The 27,003-nt window shown below is 42.2% G+C and overlaps 1 protein-coding gene across 1 annotated transcript; it reads right to left on the bottom strand.

Moving 5' to 3' along the window:
* Window positions 1-253: 253 nt before the first annotated feature.
* AMBN (ameloblastin) lies at window positions 254-17,000 on the bottom strand. The gene is made up of 8 exons (XM_081893547.1): window positions 16,880-17,000; window positions 13,697-13,815; window positions 9,860-9,907; window positions 7,892-7,996; window positions 6,840-7,175; window positions 3,915-3,959; window positions 2,951-2,995; window positions 254-1,248 (listed from the first exon to the last, which is right to left on the bottom strand). Exons 2-8 carry the CDS (start codon window positions 13,748-13,750, stop codon window positions 772-774), a joined length of 1,110 nt encoding a protein of 369 aa, XP_081749673.1. The 5' UTR covers window positions 13,751-13,815; window positions 16,880-17,000; the 3' UTR covers window positions 254-771.
* Window positions 17,001-27,003: the final 10,003 nt, after the last annotated feature.

Genomic DNA, 27,003 nt, shown 5'->3' with positions numbered 1-27,003 from the left:
TGGGGATTAGGGACATGACCCATCAAGTGAGTGAAGACTCGGGGAAGAGTATGAATGGGGGACTTTGGTTTGCCCCAAATTAAATCTGGTTACCTGAAAGTTCTGCTTGTAATGTGCAGTAGGCAAAGTATCTGGGAAGGAAAAGGCGACCCAACTGAGGGTTAAGAATTGCTTATGTTTGTGAACAACTTTTGCATAACTGCACTGTCATTTACTCGACATTTTAAGAAAAGCAAGCTGCAAGAAGAATTAATATGGCTAAATAAAAGTTTATTACATGCTGCCTACATAAATCAATGCAACACAGTGAGCCTTCTAATCAGAATCAGAGACACACACCAACCGTAAGCTCTAGATTAACACGCAACTGCTTATAAATCTTGAGTGCATTTCTGGTTTCTAATGCCAAAGGTTTCATAAATAATAATCATTCTTTAAAATATCAATCAGGCGAGGGCTTAAAGCATATGAAAGCTAAAGTGGCATAAACAAAAGGGAAGGGAACCTCCGCGATTGCCAGCAGAAACAGAATTCATTTTTTAGCCATTAATCATCTGGCACCTCCGTTGCTTTTCCAGACGTGAAATGTAAGATATGGGGGGGCAGGGAGGTGAGAAATTACGCCATCACTGCCACAAGCTGCATACATTGATTAGCACATTTAATGCTTTGGTGCTCATTGTGTAGAAGATTAATAGTCCTCCTAAGCCAATGCATCAAGCACAGGAAATACCTGAAGAGCAGGAGTGGGCATGCGTTCCTTAAGGGCACTCAAGGCTCTTGGAAATGCCACATATCTTGACCTACTTGTGGGTAGCCAGCTTCATTTCCTGCATTGGCTGTGGATACGGGGAACATGGTGGGATCCAAAGGCATGGCAGCGTCAGCGTTAAAAGGCATGAAGCTGTCAGGGAGCCCTTCAGCTGCCGGAGGGGCTGCTGTGGCCTGGGGTCCACCTGCTGGTCCTTTGCTCTGGGCCGCAGGGTTTAGCAGGTTGCTGTTGGCATTGGGCAAGGCACCACCCTGGGTGCCATCTAGGGAGATGATGTTGCTCCCCTTGCCTGAAGGGTTAGCTCCTGCGTTGGCTCCTCCTTGAACTTCAGGCTGCTCTGTTATTCCAAGCTGGTCGTCTTCCACAGTGTAATCACCTGGCCCACCGAGGTTTGGTTGCATGTTTCCATATCTAGCATCCATGGCAAACAGGTTTGGGCCCGGTGTGTGATAGGCTGGTGCGCCAAATCCACCACCCTGGGAGAGAAAATATTTCAGAGTGTCCCATTACCACGACTGCCATAAATTCCCATTGCTAAGTTTTACCCTGCTATGAAAAACAAATGTGGATTTTGCCAAAGTTAGAATCTCAACTAAGATATTTCATAGAATTGTAGAGTTTGAAGAGACCTTGAGGATCATCTAGTCCAATGCTCTGTAATGCAGGAATATGTAGCTTTCCCATATAGGGATCAAACTTGCAGCCTTGGCATTATCAGCACCATGCTCTAACCATTTGCACTGGTATTTCCATTTGTACCACTGGTGTCAACCTCCCAATAATATTAGGAGGAAGGGTGGTCTCCAGGGAGCAGTGCTACATGTCCATGAAATGAAAACCATGTCTTAAATCTCTGCCCTTGCCCACCCCAGTAGCATTTAGCAGAGCTTTTCCAATATCCACACTGGCAGCAGTATTTTCACATTACAGTAAGCTATAGTTAATATAGCTGTGAATGTGCAGGGGATTCTCACTTCACTCCTTGCTTTGCACAACCCCTGGGTTTAGTGTTACAACCAAACTGGAGATTGTGGTTTTCACTCCCTTCCTTTGCTACCCTTTCGTTTGTTCTTGGGCTTACCAACTGTGGCTTGAGTGAAACAAGAGAACAGTCCCTGGTTCAGATGAAAGACTAAACCAGGGAGCATGGTTTGTTGTTGCTGCTTGTGCCAGGGGAGGAGAGAGGCGTCGAGCAAACTGAACCAATGCATGTTTTCCTGCTCCACATCATGGTTTGTTACTTGTGGGGGCTGTGACTTCAGTGCTGAAACATTTGCTCTAGATGTTTTGGGATGAGAAGGGAGTATTAAAAAATAGGGCTGGCATTTCTGATGCCAGGTATGTGTTTAATGGAATATTCTGGGCTTGATTCTCATTCACCTCCTGGTGAATTAGAGTTTAATGTAGGATTTTAGTGTTGGGGATCACTTACTGATTCAGACTGGAGTAAAAGGTAAAGGGACCCCTGACCATTAGGTCCAGTCATGGCCGACTCTGGGGTTGTGGCGCTCATCTCGCTCTATAGGCTGAAGGAGCTGGCGTTTGTCCACAGACAGCTTCCAGGTCATGTGGCCAACATGACTAAGCCGCTTCTGGCAAACCAGAACAGCGCACGGAAATGCTGTTTACCTTCCCACCAGAGTGGTACCTATTTATCTACTTGCACTTTGACGTGCTTTTGAACTGCTAGGTTGGCAGGAGCAGGGACCGAGCAACGGGAGCTCACCCCATCACGGGAATTCAAACCACCGACCTTCTGATCGGCAAGTCCTAGGCTTGTGGTTTAACCCACAGCGCCACCCACGTCCCTTCAGATTGGAGTAGTTTCTTTTAATTGAGGGAAAATGTTTTGTGTCAAAAAGGGTGTGGCTGCTTATTCAAAGGCCAAGCTTTTTTTTAACCCTCCTTGGTTTTTTTAAACCCTGACAGGCTTAAAGAAAAAAGAAAAAGAAACCCTGCTATATATTTGTTTCTCCCAAATATTTCTCTTCCAGCATCAGTGGTAAACTGTATACATCACTCAATATTGATGAACCTGTACTGTGATACTTATCTAGCCATGTAGGAGAATTACGGAGATCTGCTGACATTAGAATCCTATAATCAGCATTTTCATTCATTCACAGTGTAAATTAATGTAGTAATTAAGGAGGCATATTTCAACTTATCACGACTCACCGGCATTTCTTCTGAGCTTACTATTCCTAGTCTGGCAGGAGCCGCCTAAGGAACATATAAGTAAACAGCATATGAGGACCAAATCATCCCAGGCCAATACACATACAGTGGTGGGAAAACACCCTTCATTTTAAAGCATATTACACCCATTTGATTGTACTTCATAAAACATTTCTGTCTACATAGTTTAAAAGTCCACATTGCTGCTTATATTATTTCCTTCCCTTTGAAACATTAGTGTATCACAAACAAGTTAATGAGCTCTGGAGTGTTTTGCTTTCCTTCACTGAAAATTCTTCCTGTCTTTTGAAATTAAAAAAATTGCAATGTGTAGCTTCCAGGGGTAGGTTTATGGTCATTCCCATAAGCGTGCTCCCTCCCTCCTCCTCCCCCTCTCTCTCTCACACACACATTTGAATAGCTAAATTAGAATGCAATTATTCTTTTGCAAGCAGCATACGGAAAAATCATTTCCTTGATTCTATCCGTTTGTCATATTTTAGTGTGACTGACAAAAAGGATGAGACTATGATGATGAATTGGTTGAGATGTGTAGATGGGTGGCAAGTTAGTTCTCAGATACTCTTGTTGAGCTTTCTGAGACAAAGTAATCAAGCTGTGATAAGGAAAACATTGGGTGGGGAGGAAAGGGAGCGCTGGAATTGGCCGTAGCAGAAGGGCAAGGTCTGCCCCCATTCAGGTGGCATCTCTGAGTTCCTTCTCCATTCATTCCTATGAGGGAAAAGTGCTGCACTTAGATACACTTTGCCCTTTGGTTATGGTGCTAGCTGGCCACAGCTTCTAGTGGGGTGACAACCATATTGGTGTTGCCAGCATTCTCATACTGTGCGCAGAGCACACAGAGATGTACTGCACCCCAGATATTCCTTTAAAGTTTTGGTTGTCTCCCTGACATGATAATGATAAGGATTTCATTGCTTGTAAATGAATGCAACATACTTACTCCTTGGTTGCCTATGTAGGACATGTAATGCAGACTGGGTGGCATCTAGACAAAGGAGAAAACCAATTAGCAGTAGTTTTGCTTTCAGGAACAGTACTCTTTGTTGTTTCATGAAAAACAGTGAAGAGCTTAGAATCAGACCATAGGCCAGTCAGCATCTTGTTCTCAATGGTAAAGGTAAAGGGATCCCTGACCATTAGGTCCAGTCGTGACCGCCTCTGTGGTTGCGGCGCTCATCTCGCTTTATTGGCCGAGGGAGCCAGCATACAGCTTCCGGGTCATGTGGCCAGCATGACTAAGCTGCTTCTGGCGAACCAGAGCAGCTCACAAAAATGCCGTTTACCTTCCTGCCAGAGCGGTACCTATATATCTACTTGCACTTTGATGTGTTTTCAAACTGCTAGGTGGGCAGGAGCTGGGACCAAGCAACGGGAGCTCACCCCGTCCCGGGGATTCGAACCACCGACCTTCTGATTGGCAAGTCCTAGGCTCTGTGGTTTAACCCACAGCGCCACCTGCATCCCATATTCTCAATGGTAGACTTACCAAAATGCCCTAAGACATGGATGGAGAACCTTTGAGTTTCCAGGTGCTGCTGGACTCCAGATCCCATCAGTCTAGCCAACATGGCCAATAGTCAGGGATGATGGGAGTTGTAAACCAAATACATCTGAAGAGCCACAGGTTCCCAATTCTTGCTCCTATAGTTAGCACCTACACTGTCGACTTAAGTCATCACCTCTTCTATAGAATCATATAAATGTAGGGTTGGAAAGGATCCCAAGGGTCATTTAGTCCAAAGCTCTGCAATGCAGGAATCTTAACTAGATCATACATTAAAGATGGCCATCCAACCTCTGCTTTAAAACCTCCAAGGAAGAAGAGTCCAACACCTCTTCTGGGTGAATTAAGGTACTGCAAAAATTTTACGTGATTCACTGTACTGATGGCTTTTCTCCAGATCAGTCAATAAATCCTACTAGTAAGAATAATAAAGAAAGTGGGATTTCCTCCCTGTATTGCCAAGTCCAGGCAACCCCAAACTCAGACCTCCAGATGTTTTGGGACTACGACTCCCATCATCCCTGAACACTGGTCCTGATAGCTAGGTATGATGGGAGTTGTAGTCCCAAAACATCTGGAGGGCCAAGTTTGGGAATGCCTGGCCTAGTCCTTTACCGCCCTGCCCAGACTTGTCTGTGAGGTCAATGTGGGGTGTGCATGTGGGGTAGCGAGGCTGAAAGGAAAACACTTGATGGCTGCCTTTGCTTTAGATCTCTGTGTTACCATGCACTGCTTTCCTTCATGATGGATGGTGCAGAAAGCACCTATATAAACAGAGTTCTTGCATAGCTTAACTTCTCAGAAAAGTCACTTTGGACATAAGCTCATTTTTAAACCTGTGCAAGATACTTACTTGATGCACTCAAGGTAGGACTTTGCATCATAAGTCCAGGGCCAAACTCATGAGAATGAGCAGGAGCCCTTCCCCCCACCAACCCACAAATATGGATGGGTGAGATGTCTGGTTCAGTTTAAAGGGGACTGCATCATATTCGCAATGTAAGAACTGAAACACATGGATATTTCAAAATTGACTCTTATCCAAATTTTGCAATGCTCCAACATTTACAAAAATTAATATATTAGGGGACAGTGTGTGTAAAAGCTAATATGTCAATGAAAATATCATTAAAATGCCTTATATTATAGGTAATTGCTTTAAGAAAATGTGTACTTGAGACAAAATTGAATGAAAAAAATGTGTTTATTATGAGAAATTCAAATTAAAATGCTGAGGGGTTTTTTTAAGAATTGCAGAAATGTGAAGAACTAAATTTAAGAAAAATGAGAAACTGAGAGAATTGAAACTGACAGTGCCTTCCACCCTTAGCAGAAAAACTGACTGACCACATTTTGGAGTGATCAAAGTAATATGTATTACTGTCTCACACCTTCCCTGTACAGTGGTACCTTGGGTTACAGATGCTTCAGGTTACAGACTCCGCTAACCCGGAAGTAGTACCTCGGCTTAAGAACTTTGCTTCAGGATGAGAACAGAAATCATGCAGTGGCGGCGCAGCAGCAGCAGCGGGAGGCCCCATTAGCTAAAGTGGTGCTTCAGGCTAAGAACAGTTTCAGGTTATGAACGGACCTCCAGAATGAATTAAGATCTTAACGAGAGGTACCACTGTAATACCACAAAGTTCTGAGCCTGAAAGCACCTAAGTGCACCACTGTGGTTTCATGTTAAGAGAGTTCAGCTATGGGAATCAGTGTGCTGGCAGCATGACCGTTTTGAGAATCAACATACAGATCTATGCTGTGGTTGTTGGGCTGTATCTTGTGGGGTTCCAAGTAAACCTGGGTAGAGCTTTGCAAGAGAAAGGAGCATAGAAACATCCAGTAAAATGCAATGCAAGGCAAAAAACTAATATATATATAGAATAGGTACTATAATATGTACCCAAGAAAAGTATCAAAGAACTATGGGCGCTGCCTATTTGTGCATAGAGTTCAGTGTTAATTTTTCAAGGCGACGTGAAATAAAATTCTATACTGCCTGCCTGACCTAATGTCCCTGAGTATTCTTGTATAGTGGGTAACTGTATCTATCAAGAAAACATTTAGAGATATAAGACTAGGAGACGCAAAGTGAAAAAGCAAAGCAAAGACAGACCTTAATCCTAACTTGCAGATGAGGCTGGGTGCTTTTACAGCACTGTTTCAGCTCACCAAGATTGGATGGAAATTTGAAATTCTATGGAAGAAAAATCTTCCAAAAATTCAGAAACTGGCCTTTGGTAGGAAAATGAACCTATCATCTGGGGGGCGGGGTGTGGAGCTCAGGATTCAAGCACTCGAGTCCCTGAAACCTGTACTGGTGGTTTTGGGACTTAGATGTCACCTGTTTATAAAACTGACCTGCTGAGGTTGTCTCTCTGATGGCTGCTGTTGGACAACTGGCTGGTTTCCCTCCGGCAGCAGAAATGGCTTCTGCTGGAATGGTGGCTGCATATCGTACTGCTGGAGTTGGACTTGCCTTGTAGGAATGAGATTTATGAGCTGGAAGAGAGGTTGCTCTTGCAGTTCAGGCTGCTGAAGCAGAATGGGTGTCTGCTGAGATGGTAGTGGAGGAGGGTGCACAGGCATGCTGATTTCATACTGTAGAGAGGAGCGTGGGAGGACAAATAGCCAGAAGGAAAAGGGTACAGTCATTAAGAAGTTATGTCCATGATGCCAAAGGCAGTGCATGCCTTTTTAAAAAGTATCTAATGTATTAGGCTCCTGCCTGCAAAATCTCACATTCTTTCATTAGTATTCAAGATGCCAGATAATTAGCAAAAGATGCTAATGACTGAGTTGTACTGAAATAAAGATGATCTCTTTAAATGCCAATATAGCACAATCCTTAATCATTCCTTATGTGTTCCAAGAGGGCTTTCTCCCTGTAAACTGTGCCCTGACAGCAAACAGAAAATTGCCATTCTTCCTAGCAAATATCTTGGGGAATAGTTTGGATGTCATCATTTAAGAGATATGAAAGTGATTGCATCACATCCGGATGCCTTGTTTATTCAGCATTCATCCTGATCTTTTTGCCCAAAATAGACTATGACTTGAGTATTCATTCCGATATGTTATTTGACAATGAACATTTATCCTCCATCCATCCTGATTTGCTTACAGGCTGTTTTGCACATCTTCCTGCTAATATTTCATTCTCCTCACACTTTTCAATGCATTTCCCCATTGCTTTCCAAACCACAAAAAGCTCAAGGGTTTTTTGGCCTTTTGTGTTTTTTTTAAAGGATTTGTTGCACTCAGGCTTTAGTCCACTTTAATTGGGCAAACCTAAAGTCCCAGTAAGTGATTGAATCTCTCCCGCAAAATTCTAATGGCCTGGAAGCACCTTATTTTTAATCCTCATTATACTGAGTACAGTTCCCAAAATTATTGTAGCACAAGCAGCTTACCTGTTGAGGTCTTCCCCTTAGCCAATAGTAAGATGAATGTGGCGGAAGAAAGTTGTGTGTCCACAATGTATTAAACGGATCTGCATAGCTATAAGGCTGAGCATACTAAAGAAATGGCACAAATCAATGGAGATATTCTGCAGCTGCAATTCACATTTTAGCATTCTTAAAAACTCGCATTAGAATGTGGCATCATAAATAGTTGGAAATGGGTTTTCTTATTGATTTCTGTTATGTTGACATACCCAGTTCTTTTCTGCTCGATAATACAGCCATATATTTCATTACAGAGGGATAGACGCAGAAGAGGAAGGTGGAACAAGGGAAGTATTTACAATTATTCCACCTTTGGGTACCCAAGGAACCCTCAAGCTGGTATACAAATTAGTAAAGAAATACAGACAACATAAAGCCATATCAATGAATAAAACATAAAGCCTTTCTTACAAGAGCACAAGAGGATTTTTCAAAAGTACAGCATTAAACTCTAAGACCTCCAAATGCCTTCTGAAATAAAAAGCTCTGCACTTTTTATCCATAGTCCTCTAGATAAAGTTAGTTGTGACCATACGTAGCTGCAATCCTAGGCAAGTTTGCTTGGAAGTAAGTACTTATTCTCTAGTAAGCATACTTAGTCTTGAGTAAACATGCATTAAAATAGGCTGCATATCCAAGAAACCAATGGAACAAAGATAGCACAGGCTAAGACTGCAGTCCTATATGAATTCAGCGGGATTCACTTCTGAGAAGACATGTAAAGGATAACACAGTAGGTTCCATTCCTCTCAATGCAGAACAGACAAATCCTTTCTACGTTTACTAAGCTATATGTCACATGAACATAAAATAATTGCAGATTGGATTGCAATTAGTCATGGCCAACTTGAGCCAGAATGTACCTTTCCTTTGTCTCTTTTAATTGACTTTTAAACTGCTTCAGGATTGATCACACATTGCACAGCCTACAGGCCCAAGTTGTTTCTACATATGCACAAGTGTTTGTGTGAAGCAGTGCAATTCATTCATCTGTACAGCTCAGCTATTGTGTACAGAGATACATAGACTGTACACTTGTTGAACAAAGTGTACAGCGCAACTATCTGGGTACACAGGCTGTGTGCAAGTTGAACACAATGTGATTGTTATAGAAATATAGAAATACTTTATTGTCACTGTACCACTTGTTTACAGTGAGATTAAATGAGCCCCCCTCCCTCCCACAATCTCTCAGTCCTTGTTATACTCTGTGTGCTGTTGTACGACCACCAACCCCAAACATAAGCTGCAATGTTGCTGTCTTCCATTCAGCAGCCTCACAGCCCACTGGTAGAAACTGTTTTTTAACCTGTTGGTGCGGCTTATCATGCTTCTATATCTTCTGCCTGAGGGCAGGAGATTAAAAAAGGTGCTGGCCAGGGTGTGAGTCATCCCTGAGAATGTTCCTTGCTCTTCTGAGGCATAGGTCTCCTACGATGACATCTAATGGACTCAGGGGACAGCCCATGATATTGTGTGCTGTCTTCATCACCCTCTGTAGGGACTTTCTGTCCATGGCTGTCAAACCAGTGTACCACACCGTAATACAGTATGAGAGAACACTTTCTATCGTGGACCGATAGAAGGAAATCTTCAGTTGTTGAATATTAAGACAAGATCCAACATCATGCCAGCAGATAGAATGGGAATTCTCCTTCATCTCCTTCCCCCATGAAGATTTGGGCCTCCAGCAAATCTACTCTAGAGGCATCTTCCAACCCTTCAGATAACTTTTTGGAGATGCAAGCAGACATATGCTGAGCAAGCAAGATATTACAATTGGATTTCTATTGCCAAAGGAACAATAGATTTTTTGGGTAGTTTGTCATATAGGAAAATATTCTAGAATTGCATCATGTATTTTCTATTGCAGTTACATTCACTTAGAAAGAGAATTTTTCAAAGAGGGTATCTGTAGTTAGCTGCAGTTACCTGCGGGAGGACACCTGCCACGTTTGGTCCCGCCAATTGTCTCATCAGCTGAAAAGAAATGAAAAACCCACAACATTAATACCAACCATTTTATCTTCGCAATATTATTCTCCTTCTTATTGCTCCCTCCCTCCAGACCCATTTCTGATGCTCAGAATTGGTATTTAACTCAAGGTCCTTATATTTTGATGCCATAAATAGTGCCTCAAACACAAGTAATAACACTGCTTCTTTTTTTAATAATTATATTTTATTAATTTTTCCATACAATCGTACCACATTACAATTTCTGTTAAACTTTTCGATTTTTGACTTCCTTCGGCTTCTCTGCCAATCATTCGAAATTTAATTTCTTTAAATACACATTTCCAAATTTTGATATTGCCTTTATACCTACCCCTCTTATATTTTACTTTTTTACAATATTTCTTATTTTATTACAGAGCTTCTCTAAATGCCACTAACGTTATTTCGCTATCACTTATACATTCCCAGTATTCTGTTAATTTTCCCCAGTCCTCGATGAATTTTTGATCTCGTTGATATCTAATCTTCCCAGTCAGTTTATCAAGTTCTGCATAGTAATAACACTTCTAAGCACGTGCCGAGAGCCTTCTTATTGTGGAAGAACTCCCTGATATTGTAGAATGCCCATATTTGTAGTATGATAAAGTAAAAGCCCATAAAGCATTTAAAAATCATATAATTAGGAAATCGTTGTATAACTTTTGGATAAAATACAAAGACCTTTTAGAAAGAAAGATGCCCAGATGGCTTTCACCAATGGAGGCAAAGGCCCAGAAAAAATTAAATATGGATACCAAATGGTTGAGATATTACGACTTATTAATAGAGGAAGAGGAAGGTTATAAATTAAGACCATTTGAGCAAATTAAAGATAAGCTAAATTGGCTACATTACCACCAGATTAACGAATTGTATAAACTGGATAAGAAAAATGGTTTTGCCTTGGAAAAATCTAAGTTGGAGATGGAGTTGTTAGATACTAAAGGTAAAAATTTATCTAAAATGTACAAGCTTTTGCTGGAGTGGCATACGAAAGATGAACAAGTTAAATCGGTGATGATAGATTGGGCAAGAGATTTAGGACATAACATAATGTTTGAGGACTGGGAAAGATTGTGGAAGAAAGGGGTGAAGTTCACCGCATGTACTTTGTTAAAGGAAAATATTATGAAAATGATGTATAGATTGTATTTGACTCCTGTAAAATTAGCAAAGATGTATCATAATTGTGATAATACATGTTGGAAATGTAAAGAAAAGGAGGGAACATTCTTTCATATGTGGTGGACCTGCTCCAAGGTGAAAGACTTCTGGGAAAAGATTTATAATGAATTGAAAAAAAATGTTGAAATATACATTTATAAAGAAACCAGAGGCCTTTCTTCTCGGAATAACAGGTTCGGAATTGCCCAAGAAAGATGTGAATCTATTTTTGTATGCCACAACTGCGGCTCTTATTTTGTTAGCTAAAAAGTGGAAAACTCAAGAATTACCAACAGTAGAAGAATGGCAGATGAAGATGATGGATTTTATGGAGCTAGCTGATCTAACCGGAAGAGTCCGCGACCAGAAGGAGGAGGAACACCATGAAGAATGGAAGAAATTTAATGATTATTTAGCTAAATTTGTTAAGCTAAAATAACAGGAAATAGCATCCAGATACTTAATGGGCTTAGGATTGTATTTATGTTAACTGATAAAATAATATGTTTAATACAAGAAGGAGAAGATTTAAGGATGTTAATGTTTAATTTAAAGGGTATTAAAATTGCTCGGTCCCTGCTCCTGCCAACATAGCAATTCGAAAGCACATCAAGTGCAAGTAGATAAATAGGTATCGCTCCGGTGGGAAGATAAACGGCATTTCCATGTGCTGCTCTGGCTCGCCAGAAGTGGCTTAGTCATGCTGGCCACATGACCCGGAAGCTGTACGCTGGCTTGCTCGGCCAATAAAGCGAGATGAGCTCCACAACCCCAGAGTTGGTCATGACTAGACCTAATGGTCAGGGGTCCCTTTACCTTTACCTTTAAGCATCACAGAAAATATACTGGTGAGAGCCAAAACAACGGTGGCACCTCTGGTTGCGCTACGCAAAAGCTGCCTTTGGTTCTGGATCATTCTGTAGGTGTGCCAGGGGCATGAGGGAGTGTTGGCCCCATGATCCATGGCTGCCCTGACGTGTCCCCGAATGCCTTGATTTGCCCACCCCCACTACTAGTGGAACATCTGCACTTGCAGGGCTCTCTGTGCCAAGGCCTGTCTTAGATCTCCCTCTCTGCTGGAGGAAGGCATTTACAGTTTCCTAGGACAATTCAGCTAGCCTTTCACCAGCTGTAGCACTGCAGCCCTGGCTAATTATTCATTACTGCATTAATGATTTAAAACAGCAAACACCATCATTCAGAAAAGCTTATTTTAAGATGCTAATTGGACCGGCTCTCCTTGAAGGTTATCATAATGACTTCCAGATATTTTAGAGATACAGTGGTACCTCTGGTTACGTACTTAATTCATTCCAGAGGTCCATTCTTAACCTGAAACTGTTCTTAACCTGAAGCACCACTTTAGCTAATGGAGCCTCCCGCTGCTGTCTCACCACCGTTGTGAGATTTCTGTTCTCATCCTTCTTAACCTGAGGTAATATTTCTGGGTTAGCGGAGTCTGCAACCTGAAGCATATGTAACCCGAGGTACCACTGTACTTGCAAGTGCAGGTGGGGGGTAAAATATACCTCAAGGCTTATACCACCCCTTCCAGGTATCCCGGCATGTTGAAGAAGCATCTGCGGACAAACAAAATATCTCTTGAATCTCCCCCCACCTTTTGCAACACTTGCATTTGGGAAGGTGCTAATCACTTGTATTCAGAAAGGGGAGAAGCAGGTTTTCCATTGCTGACTTGCTCTTTTGCATGGAATTTATATTGTACTGAGGCTTAGGTGTCTAAAAATGGCCACAGATTCACCTTTGTGCAACCACACAAAATGACACAAAAATGAATGGACCCGATCCAAGCTGGGTTAGGCATGACATAGTCCTGATTAAAGTAATGGGACTCCTCATCACCTAGGCTGCACCTGCACTGCACATTTAAAGCATCATCATACCACTTCAAACAATAATGGCTCCCCCTCGAAGAATTCTGCAAATTGTAGCTCGTTAAAGATGCTGAGAGTTTTTAGGAGATACCTATTTCCCATTTGAACTTACAGTTCCCAGAGTGGTTTAACAGTCAACCCATTTCCCCAGAGAACTATGGAAATTGTAGCTCTGTGAGGGGAATAGGGGTCTCCGAAGAACTCTTAGCACCCTTAACAAACTACATTTCTTGTGAGTTTTTGGAGGAAGCCATGTCTGTTTAATGTTGTAAGACTTGCAAACAATAGTTTTCAGCCCTGGTTTGCATTGCCCATGGTTTCTGCCGCTGCTCATCTGAAGCAAAATTAAAGTTAATGTTGGGAGAAGAAAGGAAGGGGGGGGGAATTTATCTGGATAGGGGAAAAGGTTGTGTGAGGAGCAAGTCATCAAGCCCATAATCTGCTCCCAGTCTCAGCAGGGTTGTAGCAGCACTGGGCCTTTGTCATATAGAATTCAAACCATTTGTAAAATGCCTTGGAAGCCATCTTGATATTGATGATGTTAGATTTCCCTCCAACATGAGAAAAAACCAGAGGATCATCTACTCTGGAAAGCACAGTGCATGTCAAGTCTCCAAAATAACAATCTATACTACTAGTAACAAAACAAAACATGAAACAGGTTCTCCTTAATTTGACGGACAACAGTTTGAGGTAAAATTGTATTAGTTACCGGCATTGCAGAGCAGATTCCTAATAGGACTGAGATAAGGATCCATTTTTTCATATCTTTGATGTTATGTCTTGAGTAAAAAAAAGGACCTGGGAAGAATTTCAGAGGATGATGAGGTCCTGGAAATGAAATATAGTAAACAGTGAAATGGTGGCATAGTCAGTGCAAAGACCCCTTTGACAAATGTGGTTTGCCTTCCATGCTTGAGGTACTTAATACCCATGGCTGGTGAAGTTCTTTTATCAACTGAAACAAAAACCCCACATCCCTAGGAGGATGGGGGGGAAAACAATTATTATACAACATTACAATACAATGTTAATACAATGCTAATAAATCAAATAATTTATTTTAATCACTAATTAAATGGATTTTTCACTATACCTCAAATCATGACATCACACTCAACCTAATGGTAGAGGGAGCCCTTGCCATGATGCTCTGCATGTCTAAGGATGCTTCATCACTTAACACTGTTGCCAAGCAGTCAGAAGGAGGAATGCAAGGCATTTTTGAATCTTCCCTGTTGAACGGAGTCCTGCTCTTCCAACAGGAGTATGGAGAAAAGGAGAGGTACAGGAACTAAATGAACAATGCCTTGTGCCAGTTGTGTGGCAGGCAAGCCTTTTCTGGTACTGTAATGCAGCTATGGGGGAATCATTACCTGTTAATATTCTGCCTGTGGCGCTGTGGGTTAAACAACAGAGCCTAGGACTTGCCGATCAGAAGGTTGGCGGTTCGAATCCCCATGACGGGGTGAGCTCCCATTGCTCAGTCCCTGCTTCTGCCAACCTAGCAGTTCGAAAGCATGTCAAAGTGCAAGTAGATAAATAGGTACCGCTCCGGTGGAAAGGTAAATGGTGTTTCTGTGTGCTGCTCTGTTTCGCCAAAAAGCAGCTTAGTCATGCTGGCCACATGACCCGGAAGCTGTACGCCTCTGCCAATAAAGCGAGATGAGCGCCGCAACCCCAGAGTTGGTCACAACTGGACCTAATGGTCAAGGGTCCCTTTACCTTTACCTATTCTGCCTGTCAAAAGAGCTTATTACTTGTGTGCATTTACTGATTTGATTTCAGACCCTACACTTCAGCATAGAAGCAGGTGAGGATAAACTTTTTGTGAACTGAAGAGCTTGGATGAACTGGGAGTGAATTTGTTTGCTTTGTAAAAGTGCAAACTTGAACTCAGACAAGTTCGTTTTTGGATAAGAGGAACTTGAACTAAACTTGTTCCTTTTAAAAATGGACTTTGTAAGTACCTCCAGTTGCGGACGGGATCCATTCCAGAGCTCCGGTCAGATCCTGAGGTTTCCGCAACCGGAGGTGTCGCTTCTGTGCATGCACGTGGCACATAGAGCACTTCTGCGCATAAGCGCGGGGCGAAACCTGAAAAATACTTCCAGGTTTGCCGTGTACGTATCCCGAAGGATACATAACTGGAGGTGAACGCAAATAGAAGTACCATTGTACTCATGAGTAAACCCCTCTCTGGTTCCTGGTGGCTCTGCTGCTTATTTATGTTTTGAGCATACACTAATCTCCAATAAGAATAATGCTGCAACTGTCTGAAACTTTAGTCTACAAGATAATGAGGGTTTCCATAACAATCACAATCAGGCCTACATAATATACACCCTGTGCCAAACATTTTTCTTCCCTAAAGAATAGCTTGTGTCATATGTTTATAGCCTAACACTGCAAAAAGTAATTTTAGGCTGAGAGTGCACAGAGATATAAAAAGCAATGCTAATGAATTGATGCCAAGCAAGCTCTCCAGCACTGCGGGGCCATATTCCACAAGTGGCAGGGCTTCTAGATTAAATACACTTGTCCTGTAATTCACTTATAGAGGAACGGAAGACAAATGTGGAAATTCTTGCTTGGGGAATTGGGGGTGGCTCAATATATTTTGCTGCCTGAAGCAAAGCAGCAAATGTTATGTGCCCTTCCCAGTCAACAAACACATACACACACACCACAAAATGTATTTTGTACACAGAGCCAGTCAAGTTACTTTAGCACCTGAGGTAGAAAAGTGCCTCTCCCTGGGAATAAAAATACAGCAATAACAAGCCCCAAATCAGCTGCCTGTGGCGGCCATTACATTCTGCCTCGTGGCAGCTGAGGGAAAGGTGAAAGAGTTTCTTAACGATAAATTTTAGGGAAGAAGTTATGACAACCCATTGCAGCAAAAATCAAAACCAAAGTAAGTTATTTGGCATCTTAAAGACTAAGGTTGTTTCCTGAAGACTGTTTACATATCCTTCAACATTTATCTGATAAAAATAGGGACATCCTATTCAACAACAACAACAATTTTATTATTTATTCCCCGCCCATCTGACTGGGTTGCCCCAGCCACTCTAGGTGGCTTCCAACACATATAAAAACATAACAAAACATTAAACATTTTTTTAAAAAAAACTTCCCTATACTGGGCTGCCATCAGATGGCTTCTAAAGGTTGTATAGTTACTTATCTCCTTGGCTTGGGAGTCACGTAACTCCATGCCCCCCAACCCTTCTCTGATGAAAATAGGGACACCCTAATGACATTCCAGGATCAAATCAGAAACCAGGAGGGCTTTTGTAAATCTGGGACTGTCCCTGGAAAATAGGGACACTCGGTGGGTCTGTGTTTAGTGTGTCCTAATTAACTTGCACAAAGTTTGCAGGGCGTTGATATGATAACCCGCTACTTTTTGAACATTCACTCTGATTTGTTTCTGAGGAGGCTATAGGACCTACTTCACACAATTATTATCCTACTTTTCCCCAGTGCTTCCCCTGACCACTTCCTTCATCACAAAAGGCCCGTTGTTTTTTGTTTTGTTTTTTGAAAGGGGAGTGGGTTTGTTCTGCAAGAGCACCAAATCCACTTTAATTGCCCAAACTAAAGTTGTCAGTGTGCAATTAAATCCTACCCACAAAATAGTGACTCTCTGGAAATGGCCTAGCACACTTGCCTTGAGCTCTCGTAATGTAAGCTTCGTCATTTTTTTTCACAGGGTTCTTCACACACACACACACACACATGCCACTAGCCTGAGGCAGAACCAAAAATTCAGGGAAAAGTGTGTGCTGTCATGACTGCTTTCTTTCTCAGACAGAAGTCTTGCCTCTGATGGAATACAGTCCCCTTCCTCCAAGCATATCTATTACAGAAGATGGAAAGAAATGTTTACCTTCACGCTGTCTTGAAAATCCCCCAACCCTTGTTGTCTTGAAGCAACTCGAGAAATCTTCAGAAGATAAAGCTTTCACAGGAATGATTTGTAAACTTCTCTCTCTAGAATATAAGCCTTATTGAAATGGCCGGCTAACCAATCAATACCGAGCAAAAGGGCAGGGGAATTACAGACTTCCAGCAAGTTCCCACCTACCCTTACCACAGCACATAAAACTCAAAGCCATGATATCTCATTACTTATAATTGCATCCTCAAGTCTATATTTATAGAAACCATTGTCTAACACATAGAAAATGAGCACAAAAACAGAATGTGTGCAACAAAGCAAAATGGAGATGAAATCTTGTTTATGACACCAGGTGTCTCGTCGGTCACCCTCTCAATGCCCCAACAGAAGTGTTCTACTTGAAACGGCTCCATTTTAGTAGCTGTCCCACAGGTGTAGCTTTCCACCTTGCTGCATCTCTAGAAACACTGCCCTGTGGAATACCTACCTGCCACTCAGCTGTTCAAGTTGCAAAACCTGTATCAAAACATGGACACACTGCAGGTACAAAATGAACTAAAACCAGGAGAAAATGTTGATTTAAGGACATAACCTCATCTTCTGGTAAGAAAGAAAACTATATATGAAAGCAGCTGAGATTTATTTAATGGTTTATAGTTCATTTCATGTTTTCTTCCAGTGTCAACACTATATGTTAATCTGACAATCCAAAAGCAACACGGTGGTCTAATAATATGATTACAACACTTTTATATCACTACTGAATTGTATCTTAATTTACAATCAGCGTACAATATATACATGGTGACACCACCTAATATGAGTTAAGAAAATGTCGCAAAGTAAGGGATTTTTTGGCTAGTATAACTTCACAAAGAATCACTGAAACTTGAGGCAACATGCCTTCCAAGGTAAGTGTAAAATCAGACAATGCACAACTCATGCAGTGTTTTGCAGGGAATAAGTTGAAGGATGTTGGTGCTCCAAAAACAGCAACAGCAGGACAGTGCTTCCAGGATAACCGACTGTTTTAAATGTTCTTTCTCAGCTGATAATAATAGCTAACACTGTCAGCCAAGTACACTGATTAATGTAAGCTGAATCATTTGTATACTGTGTACCCTTCTGGATGTTTTACTTGGTAATGTACCTCTTATTGTGTAATAATCGTTTGTAGACTGTTCAGGTATATCATCTCATTTATTGTATTTGAATGTAATTGATTTTATTTGGTGGTCTCAATGAATTGCCAGCCCCACAGGTATGGCCAGGAACCTCCAGGAATCAACCTTAATCTCCAGGAATCTCCTGAGGCTAATCCTGGAGATTTGACAAGTAACCAGTGCTGTCCCACATTGGCAAGTGCTGATAGGGCACATCCAAATAGGGCCATCCTAGGGATGCGGGTGGCGCTGTGGGTTAAAACACTGAGCCTAGGACTTGCCGATCAGAAGGTCGGTGGTTCGAATCCCCGTGACGAGGTGAGCTCCCGTTGCTCGGTCCCTGCTCCTGCCACCCTAGCAGTTCAAAAGCACCTCAAAGTGCAAGTAGATAAATAGGTACCGCTCCGGAGGGAAAGTAAACGGCGTTTCCGTATGCTGCTCTGGTTTGCCAGAAGCGGCTTAGTCATGCTGGCCACATGACCCGGAAGCTGTACGCCGGCTCCCTCAGCCAATAAAGCAAGATGAGCGCCGCAACCCCAGAGTTGGCCACGACTGGACCTAATGGTCAGGGGTCCCTTTACCTTTGCCTTTATTCCATAATAATAATAATTTTATTAGTTATACCCTGCCCATCTGACTGGGTTTCCACAGCCGCACTGAGCTGCTTCCAACATATATAAAAACATAATAAAACATTAAACTTCCGGATGTCTTCTAAAGGTTGTATACTTACTTATCTTCAGGGAGGTTTTTAATCTGTGATATTTTAGTGTATTTTTGGTTTCTATGGAAGCCGCCCAGAGTGGCTGGGTTACAAATAATAAATTATTATTATTATTATTATTATTATTATTATTATTATTATTATTATCTCATTGGCTTGGGGATCACTCCAACCTTCATGCCCTTCAACATTTCTTCAATGAAAATAAGGACCTCCTAAGGAAAAGCAGGACATTCCAGGATCAAATCAGAAACCGGGATGGCTTCTGTAAATCTAGGACTGTCACTGGAAAATAGGGACACTAGGAAGCCCTGGGGAATGTTCTCCAGCAGTGAAGCAAGGCTGGGTAAAGTGGCTACATGGGAGTCAAAAGGTCTGATCAGGAAGGTGCAGGAGGTACAAGCAGGTGGGAGGCTTAGTTTGTAAAGAGAGAGGGAAAGGATGGCAACCAATCCTGCAAAATATTCAGCGGTTAAAAGAGGTCCTGAGACAGCCTAAGGATCTGGGCATTCATTCAGATTCATGGCTTTGGGGATTCATCAAGACTCCAATATTTGGGGATTCACTCAGACTCCCAGCTTCGGAGATTGTGGCATGTTTACAAGCACCATCAGTGTAGTTCTGGAGAAGTTTTGAAGCACTTTTCTCTGGCTGATGACTTCCCAGTTTTAGAATTTCTCCAGGAATTTCCCATCACAGTAGGCGATTACATATAAGCAGTCATGTACGAACTCACCCACTTATTGATGTGTAACTGGGCCCACAGAAAATTCTGTTGGAGCCAGGTAAAATTAAAGTATTCTGGAAGGAAGTTTCATCAGTAATCAGGCATAATATACCTACAGTTATTATCCCACCAAATCTGGCTATCATCGGAAGGCTGCCCTGTTTAGGGAAGTTTTTAATGACTGATGTTTTAATGTATTTTTAACTTTTCGTTGGAAGCCTCCCAGAGTGCCTGGGGAAACCCAGCCAGATGGGTGGGGTATAAATAAATAAATAATGATGATGATAATGTTAATGATAATAATAATTTTATTTTAGGCTCCATAGAAGGAAGTCACAGATATCCTCAGTGCTTTCTTCTGGGGGGACGCAGTGGGATGCATACCCCTAAACATTTTGTGAATCTAAGTTTGGCCTCATTGAGGGGCAGTATTTCAATATGAGGAGGAAAATGAGAGTACCCTCCCCCAAAAAACACTGGATATCCCCAATTAATTATCATTGATTTAATGGCAGCCACAAGAACTTGGATATGCCCTGTAACCAGGGGGATGAGTCAGAGCAGGATATAGAAGATGTTATGCTTATGTTGACATCAACACATCTGATGAGAGGATGTGTTGGATCAAGAATGAAGGAAAGGAATAAACAAGATAAAGAGACATAATGATAATTGGAATTGGTTTGTGGTGTTTAACCAGAAACATTTTGTTGACGATGTTGACTTTTCAGATAAGAAAGAAAGATGTGTGCATTGTTGTACACAAGTATGAAATGAAAACTTTGAATTGTTTTGTAATATTTCATCTCAAGAGATTTAATAGCAAAGCAAAGGTAAAAGGTAAAGGCAAAGGAACCCTGGACAGTTAAATCCGGTCAAAGGCAAGTATGGGGTGCGGTACTCATCTCGCTTTTTATTTTATTTTATAAATATTTTATTAAATTTCTTTCGTTAATACAAATTGCAAATACAATTATCCAATTTTACATTTTACAATCCCCACCTTCCCCAATGACTTCCCTCATCTTCCCCTTATGTTTTGTTACATTATTTTTTATTGTCTGCATATTAATATACTTTAGATGTTATTGCATTGTCTTTCTTCATATTTTACTTAAATAAGATTGTGAATGTTTATTCAAAACCTGCCAAAGAGCCCATCTCTTTTTGTTGTTTCTGTAGGTAAGCTTTTCAGGCTGAGGGAGCCGGCGTTTGTCCACAGACAGCTTTCAGGGTCATGTGGCCAGCTTCTAGGGCAACAGGACATCATGATGAGTGCCAGAGCGCTCGGAAACGCTGTTTACCTTCCTGCTGCAGTGGTACCTATTTATCTACTTGCACTGGCCTGCTTTTGAACTGCTAGGTTGGCAGAAGCTGGGACAGACCGACAGGAGCTCACCCCGTCATGCAGATTCGAACCGCTGACCTTCAGCAAGCCCAAGAGGCTCAACGGTTTAAATCATAGCACCACGTCAGATCCCTTACTGAAGGGGGAAAAAACACCTTTACTGAAAAAAGGTATTTAATTTTAATTGACATCAAAAGATGGGGATATGTTAGTAGAGCATGAGACTCTTAATCTCAGGGTCATGGATTCAAGATTCACATTGGGCAAAAAGATTCCTGCATTTTGGGGGTTCGGACTAGATCAGTGCTTCCCATCCTTGGGTCTTCAGCTGTTTTTTAACTACAGTTCCCATCATCCCTGACCACTGGTCTTGCTAGCTAGGGTTGATGGGATTTGTAGTCCAAAAACAACAAGGTTGGGAAACAGTGGACTAGATGACCCTCATGGTCCCTTCCAACTCTACAGTTCTATGATTCTATGAAATGACATGGTGGTTCTGAATGAGGTAATTATTTTGTGATGGTTCACACCTGTGAGTCACTTAGTTGAATGACTACAGTGAATGAATGTTGAACATACCCCTGCATTAAGAACAGGATGCTCCCATCCCAAAATCCCATGGATTCTTCAGAAAATATAAAGTCATATAATGCCCCCCTAAAAAAAACACCCCTAAACCAAACCCCTAAACCAAACCAAAAAAACCCTTCAGAACATGGCATCCAGATAAAAATCATTGAATTCAAATCACTTCTTCACCTGTTTTCAAAGGGGACATAGAATTGTCACATGACCATTTTTTAAAGCTCACTACAACCAATATTGGGAGGCAGGTGGCACTGTAGGTTAAACCACAGAGCCTAGGACTTGCCGATCAGAAGGTCGGTGGTTCGAATCCCCGTGAAGGGGTGAGCTCCCATTGCTCGGCCCCTGCTCCTGCCAACCTAGCAGTTTGAAAGCACCTCAAAGTGCAAGTAGATAAATAGGTACCACTCCGGCGGGAAGGTAGACGGCGTTTCTGTGTGCTGCTCTGGTTCTCCAGAAGCAGCTTAGTCATGCTGTACGCCTGCTCCCTCGGCCAATAAAGCGAGATGAGCGCCGCAACCCCAAAGTTAGCCACGACTGGACCTAATGGTCAGGGGCCCCTTTACCTTTACCTAAAACCAATATTAATGCTCCAAAATGGGAGATTTGAAATACTCTATATATTTAAAGTAAATTTCTGATAAATGAAGTTAGAATATATGTACCTCACACCCATTCTGAATGCCTCCCTTAACATAAGGCCTTTACATCTCGATATTCCTTTTAAATATACCCCCGTGTCTAAATGAAATTACAACAATAAAGCTGTCTCTGTTTCCTGCTGTGGCACAATTTTTCTTTCACTGAACTTTTTCTCTTAACTTGGAAGAAAGGACAAAACCAGCAGTCAGGCATTTGACTTCCACTGTGATGTGATTTGACTTGCTTTCATCCTTTAAATTAAAGGCTCGAGGCAAAATTACTTTGTCACATAGCCAGATTCTCTGGGGAAATTTTGAAAGTGCCTAAAGAATTCAGGAATTGAATTCAAGAGAATGTCAATGGAAATTGTATTATTTAAGTGCTCTAGATATGTTCAAACAAGGCAGAAATTCGTGGCAAAGTCAATTTTGTCTCTACCATCTCCTGCTTCCCTTGCAGTCGGGAATAAGGAGGCTACGGAATATATTCTTAGTACTTGTTGCATCTATGATGAAAGAAAGACAAAAAAGACCAAAGAAGAAAAAGAAAAGGTTTTTGGAAAGAATTTGCATGCAAACAATACTAAAGTGAGCCAGTGTGGTGCACTGGTTGAAATGTTGGACTAGGACTCATTAATGGTTCCTTGTTATCCTGGGGAAAAGTGAAGAGTGAGGTGCCACAGGGTTCTGTCCTGGGCCCGTTATTGTTCAATGGCTTCATAAACAACTTGGATGAAGGAATTGTCAGAAACGTCTTGCATGCGCAGACATTCTGCCAAGTGTGGTGTTGAAAGGTGTGGTGGTGCCTTATGTTGTTGTTTAGTCGTTTAGTCATGTCCGACTCTTCATGACCCCATGGACCAGAGCATGCCAGGCACTCCTATCTTCCACTGCCTCCCGCAGTTTGGTTAAACTCATGCTGGTAGCTTCAAGAACACTATCCAACCATCTCGTCCTCTGTCGTTCCCTTCTCCTTGTGCCCCCCATCTTTCCCAACATCAGGGTCTTTTCCAGGGAGTCTTCTCTTCTCATGAGGTGGCCAAAGTATTGGAGCCTCAGCTTCAGGATCTGTCCTTCCAGTGAGCACTCAGGGGTGATTTCCTGAAGAATGGATAGGTTTGATCTTCTTGCAGTCCATGGGACTCTCAGGAGTCTCCTCCAGCACCATAATTCAAAAGCATCAATTCTTCAGCGATCAGCCTTCTTTATGATCCACCTCTCACTTCCATACATCACTACTGGGAAACCATAACTTTAACTATACAGACCTTTGTTGGCAAAGTGATGTCTCTGCTTTTTGAGATGCTGTCTAGGTGGTGCCTTATAGTGACGCCATTTTGGATGGAAGTCATTGTCAATATCAGCTTTGTCCTTGGAAAATTCCTAAAATTCTAGGATGCACACAATTTATATTCCAATACTGTGGGCCTTGACAGAAGGGTAATGGGCCTTGACAGAAGGGTAACAGGGTCTTTGTGCACCCTGTTGGTGGCCAAAAGGCTGGCATTACAACACTGGAAGGAACACTTTTGATGCCAAGGTGTGTGCTATGCCTGAAGCATAACCCCAGAGCTAGAGAGGGAAACCTGGTGAATGTTTGTTTGTTTCCATTTCATCTTGAATGAGTTTGTTTCCATTTCATCTTGAATATTCAGATGGCAGCCTAGCCTGAACCATAGGATGACCTCTGCTAGTACAGGCAGGAGAAGCAAATTACTCTCAGCAATGCTTGTGAAAGGGGCTGGAAATGGACCAAGACAGACTTTGACTCATCAGTTGTCTGAATTATAGGTGGCTCTTGAAGAAGACAAAACGGCTGAAAGTTGATGTTTCTGGGCAGGTGTTGAAGAAGTGCCTGTTTTGATCTCTCTGCACATTTCAGAAGGCTGGATTATGTGTGAAAGTGAAGTAGTGTCTCAGATCAGAATGATGAGGCAAGACTTTCTGAAGCTTTTGCGTTTCACTGTTGTACAAACGGTAATTAAAATGGGGCAGACAGAGCACACGATGTTGAAATTGCTGGTAATGGATGGTGCTCTGCTTGCTGATACACACAAGCACGATCTGTGGTGGTTAGAAAAAGATAGCTTTGCCTAGAACTCAGCAAGGCAAGCAGAGATCTGGCTAGACAATGGAAATGGCCTAAATGCCCTGCGGTATTGGTGGCTGTCTGGCCTCTGGTGCAATATTCCTAAAAATAAGTGGCAATGGTGGAAAGGAAGCCACAATATGTTCCAGTAACTAAGAAAGGACTTCAAGCCACCTTTGTTGTTGTTGTTTAGTCGTTTAGTCTTGTCCAACTTTTTGTGACCCCATGGACCAGAGCACGCCAGGCACTCCTGCCTTCCACTGTCTCCCGCAGTTTGGTCAAACTCATGCTGGTAGCTTCGAGAACACTGTCCAACCATCTCGTCCTCTGTTGTCCCCTTCTCCTTGTGCCCTCCATCTTTCCCAACATCAGGGTCTTTTCCAGGGAGTCTTCTCTTCTCATGAGATGGCCAAAGTATTGGAGCCTCAGCTTCAGGGCTGATTTCCTTCAGAATGGAGAGGTTTGATCTTCTTGCAGTCCATTGGACTTTCAAGAATCTCCTCCAGCACCATAATTCAAAAGCATTAATTCTTTGGCAATCAGCCTTCTTTATGGTCCAGCTCTCACTTCCATACATCACTACTGGGAAAACCATAGCTTTGACTATATGGGCCTTTGTTGGCAAGGTGATGTCTCTGCTTTTCATGGATCAAGCCACCTAGTAATGGCTAAATCATAGAATTGCAGTGTTGGAAGGGAACCCTGAGGATCATCTAGTCCTAATGCCTGCCATGCAAGAATAGGCATCTGTTATCCCACACGGGGATCGAATCTGTATCTGTTATCAGCATCACGCTCTAAACAACTGAGTTACCCAGCTTCTCATTTCTCCACTCTTAAGTTCAGTTCTCCACAATTCTACATCAGTTTGCGTTTTTTCATATAGGAAGTCCCATGAAAATCCAGCAGCGCTTTAGTGTGAATTTTGTCTATTACACACAACTTTGCAGGCAATTTTTTTACTAATGGGCACATTTTTGCAAGCATCCCTAATACTGTAGTTATAGGCATCTTATTCAAACTTTACTCTACTACATGCATTTTTGTATCCACTACTTTGTTTTAGTTACTGGACTTTTAAACACTTATTTTCTGGGTTCTGGGGGTGCTGTAAGAAGGAGCAAATCCACTTCCTGTATGAACTGAAGTTGTGTTTCAGGAAGCTTTGATGATTGTGCCAAGTCCAAGGACTGGAGGGAGCAAAATAAATGATTTCTAAACATACTTGAATACGTGGATCATTCTTCCCACCATACAAACTTCGACATTAACAGAGAGATGGACACTATATCTTCCTTTGAATATAGTTTTGGTTGACAGTTTTCTGATAGCAGCACCAAAGGAATCCCTGGAGAAATGGATTCTGGTTACTCCCTATTCTAATTAAAAAGGAGTGGATTTATCACTGTGACCCACTCAAGCCTGTTCTGGAGCAACACAGAATTGTTGCTTAATTGGGAATGAAATATCTTACTCCTTTGATCCATTTGTATCTTTAGGTACCTTTTGATGTTACATATTGTTTGTTCTGAATTTGAGAGTTACCTATGTCTCTCCTCTTTATTCAGCTAGGAAGCAGCTGTTCAAGGAAAAACATCCCAATTATAAACTATGGGGTGAACTTTGGGGATATAAGATATGAACTAAAGTTGTGTGAGTGATGACTTCCCCTGTTGTCTGGAATTGCCCAGGTGTGTGCCTTTATGCTTGTTAAATTGGATTGTTTTTATTTTAACCAAGTTTTTCATCCCTGTTTAGAGACAGAAATCTTGTTTGGGGCAGTTAGTTTGAGGAATGAGGGTACAATCTTAGCTAGAAACCAGGTGATTTCAAGGTTTTACTTCCAAGCTTGGAGGAGAATTTATGGCTTAAGTTTGATAAGGACAACTGGAAAACTCAGAGTTGCAAAAAGAAAGAAAGAAAGAAAGAAAGAAAGAAAGAAAGAAAGAAAGAAAGAAAGAAAGAACACACAGAATCTTGGGGAAAGGGCCATTTTTTTAAAATGGGAAGATTATTTAGGGGTGTAATGAGAGATAGCCAATCCAATTTGAATTGAGAGGGTTTTTTTTTTTTTAAGGGCTAACTACTGGTTATTTTGGGACGCGGGTGGCGCTGTGGGTAAAAGCCTCAGCGCCTAGGGCTTGCCGATCGAAAGGTCGGCGGTTCGAATCCCCGCGGCGGGGTGCGCTCCCGTCTTTCGGTCCCAGCGCCTGCCAACCTAGCAGTTCGAAAGCACCTCCGGGTGCAAGTAGATAAATAGGGACCGCTTTCTAGCGGGAAGGTAAACGGCGTTTCCGTGTGCAGCTCTGGCTCGCCAGAGCAGCGATGTCACGCTGGCCACGTGACCCGGAAGTGTCTCCGGACAGCGCTGGCCCCTGGCCTCTTGAGTGAGATGGGCGCACAACCCCAGAGTCTGTCAAGACTGGCCCGTACGGGCAGGGGTACCTTTACCTTTACCTTTTTTACTGGTTATTTTACACAGCTTTCCACCCTGAGCAATCTTCCTTTCCTTACATTGTCTGCAACACGTTTTCTTTATCTCCTGAAGGCATCCTGGCTTGGAGGTTTTTGGGAGGTGAAGGGTATGTTTGTGATTTTTGCATGTTGCTTTTAGCCTTTACTCATTACTCTCCAACACCCTTAAGGCCTCGGTCCTGTATACCTGAAGGAGCGTCTCCACCCCCATCGTTCTACCCGGACACTGAGGTCCAGCACCAAGGGCCTTCTGGCGGTTCCCTCTCTGCAAGAAGCCAAGTTACAGGGAACCAGGCAGAGGGCCTTCTCGGTAGTGGCACCTGCCCTGTGGAACGCCCTCCCATCAGATGTCAAGGAAAT

Source organism: Podarcis melisellensis (genome assembly GCF_964234715.1).
Source record: "Podarcis melisellensis genome assembly, chromosome: 17".
NCBI lineage: Eukaryota > Metazoa > Chordata > Lepidosauria > Squamata > Lacertidae > Podarcis > Podarcis melisellensis.
Note: the sequence above shows the minus strand (reverse complement) of the source record. Positions and strands in the feature narration are given on the sequence as shown.